Source organism: Sminthopsis crassicaudata, chromosome 1 (assembly GCF_048593235.1).
Source record: "Sminthopsis crassicaudata isolate SCR6 chromosome 1, ASM4859323v1, whole genome shotgun sequence".
NCBI lineage: Eukaryota > Metazoa > Chordata > Mammalia > Dasyuromorphia > Dasyuridae > Sminthopsis > Sminthopsis crassicaudata.
This window is the reverse complement of record NC_133617.1, coordinates 124481876-124495042: the sequence shown is the minus strand read 5'-3', so window position 1 is coordinate 124495042 and position 13167 is coordinate 124481876. Positions and strand designations below refer to the sequence as shown.

Sequence of the window (13167 nt, the reverse complement as noted above, 5' to 3'; positions counted from 1 at the left end):
TAAATGTATATATTATATGAAAAATCTAGACATTTATAAAATATACTTTGTGATATATATAACATTTATTTTATTAATTTAATCACATTAGATTATCATTTTAATAATTAGAAGGAGAAGATAAGATTTTATTTTAAGTAGCTATGAAATCTATTTTGTGATAGAATTATAGCATCATAAGTGAACTAGTTTATTGCTCACCCCCTCAAATTGTTATAATTGTATTAATTATGAACATCTCTAGACATGCATATTGTGAAGTGTTATATGCAAATAAAACACACTATACTCACAGATACAGATTGGTATGTTTGCAGACCACTGGTTATTTTCTTGACAAATAATTGATTTCTCTCCAATAAGCTCAAATCCAAATTGACATTCAAATCTTAAAATATCTCTGTTTGAAAATCCATCTCCTTCTCGAATTCCATACAGTGGTGTTCCAGGATCTCCACAGCTCTCCTTTTCAATTTCTATGGAAATAAAAATAAAGCATTACTTTGCTAAAAATGAAATATACTAAACACATGTTCCTAGTTTAATAATATAGGTTTCAGGATTTGCCCTTTGCTCTAGAAATAGATACAATCAGAAAATGGAACCATATTTTATCTAATCTTATATTCTTTTCATCTTGATTTTAACCATAGAGTCATGGAACTTGTTGTATAGAACCTCAGAGAAAATGTTTCTTTTACAGATGAGAAAACTAAAAGGCTGAAATGGTAGAGCTAGAACCAGAAGATAAAAATTTAGAATTATTCTTCTTTGTTCTCCTCCTCCTCCTCCTCTTCCTCCTCCTCCTCCTCCTCCCTTTCCCCCCCACATCTCATCTCTCCTATTCCTTCTCTTCCTAGCATATTTGAACAAAAAGAGCTTTGAACATTATCAGGAAGACTGGAATTCAAAACATACCAACAATGCTAAAAATCATTTGAGTGAATCATTTGACTTTTTAACTTTTATGGATCTGTTTCCTCATCTGTAAAGTAGAAATAACAATATTTGTAATGCCTACATCTCCTAGGACTCTCTTGAGGATCAAAAGAAATAAGGTCTGCAAAAGAATTTATGAATTGCAAAGTTCTATATTAATAGTCAATATATTGCTATTTTGATTATATAATTTTCTGCATTTCTATTATTAACAAATAGTGTTTTAAGTATTCAGAATGACAATAGGACTAAAACATAAAGAATATGGAAAAGAATATAAATTTGTTGAAGGGGAAAGGACTTATTTTTTGTCTTTAAAATCTATTAAACCATGTTTCATTAATTTTCTAATGTGTCCAAGATAGTATAGGAATTAATAAAAGACTCACAAAACATATAGATTTCTAAGAGTTTAAATTTTGAAGTTGTGATTTTTGATTCTGATTCAAAACCTGAACTACTGTTTTTTTAAGAAAATTTTTATAAATAAAATTTTTTGAAATAATTATATATTTTTAATCAAAATGTTTTTACTCAAAGATAATATAGTTTTTCTGGTATTTCTATTTTTCAAGTAATATATTGGATTTTTTCAAACTACTTTAGACACCTATTTTTAATGGAAATATACATGAAATATATTTATGGGGTCCCATTTTTCACATTTCTACGCTCAGAATTGAGAGGATAGATGTTTCTGTCTTCTTGACAGAGTTAGATTGGCACAGCAGTGACTGAAGTAATTACCTGGTGGACCCTGCTGGTTTAGCTGTGCTTCTTGCACAGACAGAAAGTGGAAAAGACAAGATGGATGGATAAGCAAGTGCATTTGAAAGAATCTTTGACAATGAGTTACATTATCACTGTTACCCTTTTCTGGACAGGGAACACTTAAAGTATCCCGGGATCTTTAAATAATGATATGACTGCTTCATGAATTGTCTAGTCAGATTCCTTAGGGTTTTCAGAAACTTGAAAAACAGCACAGCAGGCCTGTGGGCAAATTTCAGAGGTGGCAACACTGTTCTGAGAATAGGACTGTAGGAGTTCTCCAGCTAAAAGGAGGTTCTGCTGAAGGTTCTGCTGCACCAGAACCTGGAGTATTATTTTTGACCCCTGTAATTCTTTCAGTTCAGTCTCTCATTTACAAAGTTCTGGTGCTTGATTTGTTCCCACCAGTGGAACTTATTCTTGGCTATAGCCCAATTCCTTTTTGCAAATTGGGAAGGGTTCATTCAGCATCATAGACTCCATTTAGCCATGCAGTGCATGCCAGGCCCTAAAAATATGGCAACCCCTTCTATTGTATATTTAAATCCTCCCAGTGAAAGGATTCATAGGCTATGTTTAGCAGAGGAAAGACAAAAAGTTCAGTAATTCAGAAAGAAAAGTAGTTACTTCAATTGTTTCTATTCAGGGTGTTTCAGTTTGTTGTTCAGAATGATTGGTATAGTTGATTGATGATCTTGTTTGAGATTTCACTTCTAGTTCATCTAAAATTGTCAAGACAAGTAACATATAGGTGTTGAGTCAATCAGTTCACAAAGCTTTGTAGGTAAGGAGACGACAGACCAGTTGGTGTCTGGATCAGGGGAGTCAGAATTTTGCTGATCTTATGGTATTTTACAGAGAAAGGACCAGAAAATAAACTAGATATTTATTAGAATGAGGATATCTTGCTTTGGGCAGGCCCTGCTGTTTGTCTGTTAATAGAATCCTGTTACCTTGGAGCATGAATAGTCTCAGTGACAAAGGGTTATGATTAAAATATGAGAATAAGGAAGAAATGTGCCAAATAATATCAATATTATGGAATAACCCAGGCAAATACTAGGAACTTTATGTGATCACTAGGATTTTCTGAGCCCAGCCAGGCTGAGATTCCCTCTGAATGAGTGTCATCTTTCCCTCCCAGCACTAATAGGAGGGAGAAGTCAAACTCCAAGTATCAGAACTGTACATATTTAGGTTTCTGGGCTTCTGCTGGGAGTGAAGATTATTGTTTGTTTTGTTTTTTTCCTGGTAAGGAAACATCGATGCCTAGTCTACTCTAAACACTTTGATTTAGTTGGTTTTGATCTTGTTCTAATTAAAATTTAAAATCCCAATGAAATTATGCTATAGCTCTATGAACAAACCCCACTGAAAACCATTAGTTACATAAAGAAGGAATATGATACAATTAGTAAAGACAAAAACATACAGATATGATACAATTAGTAAGGACAAAAACATTGCAGTTTGCACAAAGGGCTGCAAAAAGATAGAGATGTAACCAATTCTTTGCTAGTCAGGAAGGTCTTGTTATTACACTCAAAGTGTCCTATGGCTTTGAGCAAAGTTGAGTACACACAGGACTAATGTTCAATGTGTCATTGATAGTATTTGGTCTTTGTTACTATACACCATCTGGCAACTGATCAGCAGCACCTACTATTAGTTATATATACATATGTATATGTGTGTGTGTGTGTGTGTGTGTGTGTATTTGGTGACACAAAGGTGATTAAGCTCTATGTTAATTAGTTTGCTGAACTAAAAAAAGTAGGAAAAGCCTATTCAGTTTTAATATTTTTTATTCTATTTTTGGAAGACACAAGTAAAGTAAATTTACTCATAATGCTTTTGCAAATATCATCAATGATCCCAACTATTCTAAATACATAGTGCCTTCATATTTTTCAGACATTTTGCTTATTAATTTTTCTGTTTTATGCATTTAAGTGCATGTATAGTATACAGAAAGGTATATAGGAAAGAGGTTAGATTTTACTGTTTTTTTTTTCTTTTTAATAAAAGTAAATTGGAGACAATATAACCATTTTACACTTTAAAATAAGAAGGTCACAGGAAGAAACTCTTTTCAGAGTGTATAGAGCCTGATAATGTATACTTAATCAGGAATAGTTGCTACTGTTTACTATTTTTAAAAAAGTAAAATAGTATCAGAGCAAAATGCAAAGTAAAATATTCAATCTCAATAAAGGACTGAAAATACTAATACCATGTTCAGAGATCTAACAGCATGAATTTACTTCTGTGAAACACTTTACATTCTAATGCTTTTCCTAGCAAGATTTTTTTTCAGGAGAGCAATTCTCATTGAATTTTATCTTTTGAATAAATTTTTGAATAAATCTAGTTTAGGCATTGGTCTCAAATTCTTTTCATATTCTGCTGCTATCTTTATGTAAGCTGAGCATAAAAAACACATTTCTACCTTTTGCATGCTGGGTACTAAACTCCAATTATATTACATTGACTTCCAGAAAGAAGTTGATTTACCCTTAGTACCTAATTTTTTAAAAATAAATCAGAACTGCAGGATATTAGGGAAAAGTAATCCATCTCATTCTACTACCTCCTGCATGAAACAAATATAAGGGCATCCTGCAATGGCAGAGGAAGGAAATACTATTTTTACTATTTTTAAGAATGGGGAGCTGTAGTTTTAAATGCCTGTGAGAGACTAATTTTGCAATAAGAGAATGGGATGATGATGGCAAGCAACTGAAGAGATAAATTTTACCTGTTTTTTTTTTTCATATAGGTTAAGACATTCAAATTGCATGGGCATGGCAGCAATTAAATGCTTAAAGAATATGAGGCACTCACTGTACAACCCACATGATAATGATGCTTAAAATTACAAATTTAGGCAACATAATAGTTATAATCGTATATATAATAAAATGCTGTTTCCAGCAGAATTTACTGAGCTCCTCCAAGTACCTTAAAAACTTCTAAATGCAAGCTATAATTAGTACAGAATTTAAAATGTTTATTAATTAATTTTAGAGGAGTATTTGACATGATACCTCTAATAGTTTAGCTTTTGAGGGAAATGAAAACTTATCAAATAAAACTATCTGATAGGAAAAAAAATTTTCAAAAAATTAAGAAAAACCTGACATTTACATTGTGGAATGAAGTTAATATAAACTATCTCACAAAATACATGGCATAGTCAGTAAGTGCAGTGGAAAGCTAGAAAATATTAGTATTGACTGAATTTTTCTAGCAAATTTCATGGAAGAGATTAGACACACAACAGAATTTAGAAGCAAAAATAATATTGATGATTGAGTCCAAACCTTTCTTCAAGAGATAAGGAAACCAACCATCTGGAGGGTTTAAATGACATATTTCTATGTAATATATACAAGTTATATGTAATAAATAGTGTTTTAGATTTTAATCTTTATAATCTTTTTTGTTGTTATAGGATGATATATATAGGGAATTGAAAGGACATATGATATTATCTCTAATTTTATAAATAAGGTTAAGTAATTAACCTAAATTTCCAATGAGTTAAATAAGTAGCACATTGATAATTTCAACTCAGTTACTCCAATTCCAAATCCAGTGTTCTTTCCATTATAATGTGATTCCTCTTATAAAATTAAAGTTTCAGTTTACTGATTTTTATCAATAAAGAAATTGAAATTCAAGTTATTTCTTTGATTTTGTTTAATTCAACTACTATGAGTACAATGTTGTGTTAGGCAATAATCAAACAAACAAACAAACAACAACAAAAACAGGAATAAAAAACAATCTTGCTAGCTATTTTTGATATCGGTCTTGGAAGACCAATGAAATGTAGTGGGAGAAAATGAAGAAAAAAATGTTATTCTAGACAGGGGATACATCTTAAAGAAAGAAAAAAAAAAGTAGAGATGAAACAGGAAAGTAAAGAAAGAATGACCATGATTTAGGAGACTTGTTTGGGAATTATAGGGAGTTAGGTAGACAATAAAGTATCAAGTTAGAAAGCACATATATAATCACGCAAATAGTTTCTTCTAGCTGTTTAAACTTCTTTATTATTTTAATAAATGTTATATTTGCTTCATTTGATATGAATACTTTGGGAAACATCAGAAAAATTTCTGGGAGTAGGGGAAGAGAAGTGTGTCCATGATAGATTACTTTTATAGGGGAAAAAAAATATTTTTCAAAGGGACTTTAATAACATTTAAGAAATCTTGGGAATGAGACAACAGATGGAAGGCTAGAAGTTCCAGGTCATTAAAGTAATGCAACCAAAGTAATAGGGGCTCAAATAGAAGATCCAAGTTAATAAGAGCAGGTGTTACCAATTTGTAGTACATAGATAGATTTGAAGAGATCTGTGAACTTGGGTGTGCAAAAGTAAATCTTTATTTTTATTTTAGGAGAAATTAAATATTTCCTTGAATTATGATTTTTGCAACAAATATATTGAGATTATTCAATAACTTTTGTAGACTTCTAAAGTGACCCAGGACTTACACATATGCATTCATACACTCACACTCACACACACACACACACACACACACACACACACACACACACACACACACGTGTGTGTGTGTGTGCTTATGAAGAATTACTGTACTAAAATGTGAAAAGTAAAGAAATAAGCATTTATTAAGTGCCTATCATGTTCCAAGCTAAGCATTTAATAAATACTATCTCATTTGATCTTTACTGGAATCTTGAATAACAAATTTTCTTATCTACATTTTACAATTGAAAAAATTCTAGCAGATAGTACTTAAATGACTTGCCCAGAACTACACTAACTAGTAAGTGTCTGAGGCTAAATTTGTTCTCAGCTTTTCCTAACTCAAGCTTAATTTCATAGCTGTTTCATGATGATATCTGCAGACATATCAGACAGGAGACTGAGAGATTAGTAAACTCATATGGAAGAAAAGGCAACAAAATGATATTATTTTAATCTCAAAACAAATAGAATGAATTGGAAACAGAACCTGCTGATAAGTTAGTGGAGCCAGTTCCATTTTGAACAATATTTAGTCATAAACTTTATTTTAGGAAGCATCTTGTCAAACTCTGAAATTTCCTTTAAAGTTATACTCAAATATCATCTACATGGAACTTCATTTAACCTCCCCCATTACTGTTTCTGTGTATATACAAACACATGCATACCACACATATATAACATATTTACTGCATGCATATTCACACATACTATATATGCATATGTTATATAATATAGTTATATGCAGAAATATATTTTTACATAATTATCTCTTTTCAATAGAATGATGTCTTGAGAAAAGGGATATTTTATTTTAGTCTTGTTATCCAAATACCTAGGATACTGGCTATACCAAGGTGAATTTTAAACACATATTTATTGACTGATTAACAAAAAAGTTTACTCTTAATTGCTATATATACATATACACACATATATACACAATGCAATTTTACAGATAATTAACACATAGAATTGCTTTACATATATATATATATATATATACATATATATATGATAACATAAAACTGTAGCATATATATGATTGAATTGTAATCATTTTGCTAGTATTGTTATGCATAAGTTCCACAAGCAACAAATATTTACTAAGTTGTAACATGTGAGACAATGTAATAAGTCCTAGGAATATAAAGAAAAAAAACACAGTTTCTGCTCTCAAACAACCTATGTTCTGATGGAGACAATGAGAAATATATGTTGAAGATATGTGTGATACCAAGTGTGTAGTGCTGGGGGCAAAGAATAATATATTTATCCTTAAAATACACATAATGGAAAGGAATGTATCGTTAACTCCCAGCTGCTTACCTCAGCAGGGGTCAACTGGTTTCTTACCTTCCCCAGGACTTCGGACTTCTCTGGCTCTGATTATCTCAATCAGAGAGCTACCTCTTTAGAGATTCCCCCACAGAACACCCAAGTCACTCAAGTATGTGGCAACAGGTCTTTATTCTAACTCTTTACATAGTGTTCCCTAACATTCCCTCTAGCCTTTCTTCTGGAGTTCCCATCTTTCTTCCTTGGAGTTCCCTCCAGTTCCCTCTAGTTCCCTTGAATTCCCTAGGAGTTCCCTTGAGTTTCCTCCCCGCCTTCTGCAACCTCCTTTTTATAGTCCCCTGGTCACATGACTGAGAGTGCAAGAGTTTGAGCATGATCAGCAACAGCAAGGAGGCTTTTCCTCGTTAATGAGCCTTACTCAATACTTTAAATGCGTAGTTTATTAGCTCAGGCAGAATAAGACTCCAAGTGCCTCTTATAGTCTGCTCTTGAGATCTGCCCCTGACTCTAACGATGTATAAATGCAATGTGAAAGTCAAGAGTTGGCCTGAAACAGTAAAAATAAAATAAAATGACTGTTCACATAAAGCTTGTATTAGCTTATACTGACACTTGGTAAGATAAAAAATAAAGCAGCCACAGTTAATAGTTAACATCCAGAGAAATGGTTGAGTTCATCTTGATTAATTGGCAAGGCTTCCAGTTTTTTTTTTTTTTTAAATTGACACTTTATCTCATTCCCCAAAACATCTATTGCAAGTATTTTCTTCTCTCAAGACCCCAACAGCAACATCTAATGACACATTTACAGCACATGATTTCAATCCCTACTTCATAGAAAAGATAGAAGCTTTCTAATAAGAATTCATTTAACTCATTCATTTCTTTTTTTGCATTTTCCAAAAATTATTACTCATTTTTCCCTTCTCTCTAGTATTAGTGGAAGATTTATCTTCATTCTTTATGGAAATGATGTTTTTCTGTTAACTCACTATATATTCTCTCTTTATTCTATTATATGAAACTACTGCCAACATTCTAGTGAAATTGCTTTTCAAAGGTCATCTGAGGGGTTTATCTCAGTTTTCATCTCCTTGAATCAGGTTGTAGTGCTGAAGTAACTCCAAAGAACTTTTTCTATCATGTCCCTAACTTAAGGAATCTTTACCCCATTCCCTTTTACATCTCTCTTTTCTGTGTAGTCTTCCCTATTAGAATATAAGGTACTAGAAATCAGGGACTATTCTTCATGCTTGTATTCTCGAACTTAGGATGACATATAGTAAGTATTCAAAAAAAAATTATTGATTAGTGAAGGAAAGATGAGGAAAGGTATAAGAATTTATATAATGTCTACTAAGTTTTAGGCATTGTGCTAATCCTTTTACAAATATCTCAATAACTAGATTAACTGAAAGAAGCCTGCTATCTTATTCAGCTCTAAGCTGAAATCCACATACAGCTCTTCCAACTCTTTCTTAGGATTTACTGTCCTATCAGGTTGAAATAGTTGCTATATGTTCTGCAGAAAACTTTTGATTAAATAATCAAAAGGAGCAGAGGTAAAGGTGATAAAAAGACTTCTACCATTCTTATCACAATATTCTTATCCTTGCCTTCTTTAAGGATGTTTTTGATTCTGCACAGTATTTGATTAATGACAAGTATTTAATAAATAGTTATGGATTGACTAACTAATGTTTTTGTACTCTTGACACATAGGGCAAAGAAGAAGAATTGTTATTTTATTTATTCTTATTGTCACTATCAGTCCCTTCTTCTTCTAACAATTAATCACCATTTCTCTTCTTCATGCTGTCCAAATTCTTGTTTGTTCTACTTAGGAATCACCAAATCACTTTTCTTTTTTTCTAGTAAATATATTTATTTTTAATACACCTAGCTTTATGAATCATGGTGGGAGAGAAAAATCAGACAAAAGAGAAAATCTATGGGAAAGATTAAAAAAACAGAAAAAAGAAATGAATATAACATGTGTTGATTTACATTGTCTCCCCAGTTTTTTGTCAGGATGCCCAAAGTCTATTAGGATTGCTTTGCATCAAATCATTGAACCACTGAGATGAACCAAGTCTTTAATAGTTGATCATTGCACATTCTTGCTGTTATTGTATAAAATGTATTCCTGGTTCTTCTTGTTTTACTCAGCATCAGTTGGTATAAACTTTTCCAGACCTTTCTAAAATCAGCTTGCTCATCATTTTTATAGAAAATTAATATTCCTTTATTTTCATATACTTCAAATTGTTCAGCCATTCTCCAATTGATAGGCATTTACTCATTTTCTAGTTCTTTGCTGCAACAAAAAGAGCTGCTACAAACATTTTTTTTGCATATGAGGGTCCTTTACTCTCCTTTATGATTTTCTTGGGGTACAAACAAAGTAATGACACTGCTGGGTCAAAGGGTATGCACAGCCTTATAGTCCTTTGGGCATAGTTCCTAATTGCTCTACAGAATGGTTGGATTATTTCCCAATTCTACTGACAATGTGTAAGTGACCCAATTTTCTCATATCCCCTCCAACATTTATCAATAACTTTTCCTGTCATCTTAGCCAATCTGAGAGGGATTAGGTTGTACCTCAGAGTTGTTTTAATTTGCATTTCTGTAATCAATAATGATTTAGAGGATTTTTTCATATAACCATAGATGGTTTTAATTTCCTCATCTGAAAATTGTCTATTCATAACCTTTGACCATTTATCAATTGGGAAATGACTTATATTCTTATAATCAGTTTTTGTTTGTTTGTTTCTGTTTTTGTTTTTGCTGAGACAATTATCCAGGGTCACACATCTAGGAAGTGTTAAGTGTCTAAAGTCAAATTTGAACTCAGATCCTTAGGGATCTGAGTTCAAATCTGACTTTAGAGCACAAGGCTGGTGCTCTGTCCTGTGCCACTTAGCTGCCATGATTCTTATAAATTTAACATATTTCTTTGTAGAAATAAGATCTTTGTCAAAAACAATTACTATATTACTATAAAGGTTTTTTTTTTTTTTTTCCCAACTTTGTACTTTCCTTTTAATCTTGTTTATTTTGGTTTTGTTTGTGCAAAACCCTTTTAATTTAATGTAATCAAAGCTCTCCATTTTGCCTTTTTTAATATTCTATAGGTTTTTTTTTTTTTCTGGTCATAAATTCCTCCTTTCTCCAAAGATCTGGTAGGTAAATGATTCCTTGTTCTCTTAATTTGTTTTTGGTATCATGCTTTATGCCCAAATCATGTACTCCTTTTGACCTTATTTTGGTATTGGGTGTGAGATGCAGATCTATGCTGAGTTTCTGACATGTACTATTTTCCATTTTTCCTAACAATTTTTGTCAAATAGTGAGTTCTTATTCCAGAAGCTGGAGTTTGGGAGTTTATCAAATACTAGATTTCTATAGGCCTTGATTATTGTATTGTATACACACATACACACACACACACACACACACACACACATACATATATATATATATATACAATCTATTTCACTGATCCACCACTCTATTTCTTAGCTGGCACCAAATGGTTTTGATGACAGATGCTTTATAATATACTTTTTAGGTTTGTTACTTCTAAATCAATATCTTTTGTATTTTTTCATTAATTCCCTTGATATTCTTGACCTTAGCTTATTTCATATGAATTTTGTTATTATTTTTCTAATTCCATAAAATAATTTTTGGCAGTTTGATTGATATGGCACTGAAAAAATATCCCAATTTAGGCATAATTGTTAACTTGGCCTACACATGAGCAATTGATTTTTTTTTTTGTTTTGTTTTTGTTTTCAGTTATTTAGAACTGACTTTATTTGTGTGAGAAGAGTTTTGTAATTATGTTTATATAATATGTGGGGTTTGCCTTGGTAGGTAGAGGCCCAAGTACTTTATTTTGTTTAAAGTTATTTTAAATGAAATTTCTCTTTCTATCTCATCCTGATGAACTTTGTCAGTAATATATAGCAATGCTGATATTTTTGTGTGAGTTTATTTTATATCCTGCAAATTTGCTAAAGCTGTGAATTGTTCCAAGTAGGTTTTTGAATAATTTTCTAGACTTTTATAACTATATCATCAAAATGTGTAAAGAGTGATAGTTGTATTTGATTACTGCCTATTCTAATTTCTTTAATTTCTTTTTCTTGTCTTATTGCTAAAGCCAACATTTCTAGTATATTATTGAATAATAATAGTAATAATGGGCATCCTCATTTAACTCTTGATCTTATTTGGAATGCATCCAGCTTTTCTGTATTACAAATAATGCTTGCTGTTGATTTTAGATAAATACTGCTTATTATTTTAAGGAAAGCTCCCTTTATCACTATGGTCTTTAATGTTTTTAATAGATATAGGGGCTGTATTTTTTCAAAAGCTTTTTTCTGCATCTATTGAGATTATCATGTTATTAGGTTGATTTTTTTATTGATATGCTTGATTAGGATAATAGTTTTCCTGATATTGAACTAGCCCTGCATTCATGATATAAATCCAACTTCTTTGTAATATATTATCTTGCTGATAAGTTACTGTAATCTCTTTGCTAATATTTTATTTAAAATTTTGCATTAATATGTGTTATGGACTAGAACTCTGAACTTGAAACAAGGATTCCTACAAGGTTCTAAGTGGAATTGATGAGACAATGGTTATCTAGTTTATCATGGTGCTTAATAGTTCTCTAAATTCAGTATGATTGATTTAATCTTACAACAAATAATGATTTCCTAGTGATATAATGATTGGTTTATACTCAGTGTAGCAGAGCATATAAGCTAGGAGCCTCAGGCAGGTTCATTCATATTCAGAGAGAGTCACAGAAGACCACAGCACTGAAAGCTCTCAGAGCCAAGGAGACAAAGATTCATTTCCACCTTCAGTCTGGCTCCTGGTGGCAGACTCTCCTCCTGCATTTCTGCACTGAAAACAAAAAAGCTCTGAAAGGCTCTCCAGAAAGCTGCCCAGCCCCAGGAAAGAGATAATGAAGGATTTGGACTTTAACACCTGGCTACTCTTGTGATAGTTACTGAACTGAAACGAAGGTTGCTCCCAAAGACCTCCAGAGACCCCAGAAAACCGAATCTAGAATGTTACAAATATTCATTAGGAAGACTGGCCTATAATTTTATTTCTGTCTTTTGGTTCTTCCTTGTTTAAATATCAATTTCATCTTTGTGTCATAGAAGAAATGTGTCAGTACTCCTTCTTTACAAATTTTCAAGGGAAGGGAAGGGAAGAGAAAGGAAGGTAGGGAAGAAAATGAAGGGAACATCCTCCTATTGAAGAATGGCTAAACAAATTATGGTACATGAATGTCACAGAATATCATCATCATGCCATAGGAAAAAAAGTAGACAAAATTTCAAAGTAATGAAGAAGAACTTTATCAATTAACTTAGAGTAAAGATAGCAGATCTGTGGAGTAACTTATATAATAATGATGATATTAAAGAGAGTAACATGTTTGAAAGATTTTAGAACTCTGACCACAAAATGAAAAACCAAAAATTAAAAAAATAATAATATATGTTACTCAGCCTTTTTAGAGAAAAAGAAACATTTTTATGAGGGAAGTAGAATCAAGGACTAATGAGGAGACAAAAAGATACTACTTCAAAATTTGAAAATATTTCATG

The 13167-nt window shown here is 31.7% G+C and overlaps 1 protein-coding gene across 1 annotated transcript in view; it reads right to left on the bottom strand.

The window, feature by feature from the left end:
- CSMD3 (CUB and Sushi multiple domains 3) overlaps positions 1 to 13167 on the bottom strand; it is a 1577676-nt gene that overhangs the window by 577176 nt on the left and 987333 nt on the right. The window contains 1 exon segment of the mRNA XM_074266680.1: positions 294 to 476. Coding sequence (XP_074122781.1) covers positions 294 to 476 — 183 coding nt within the window.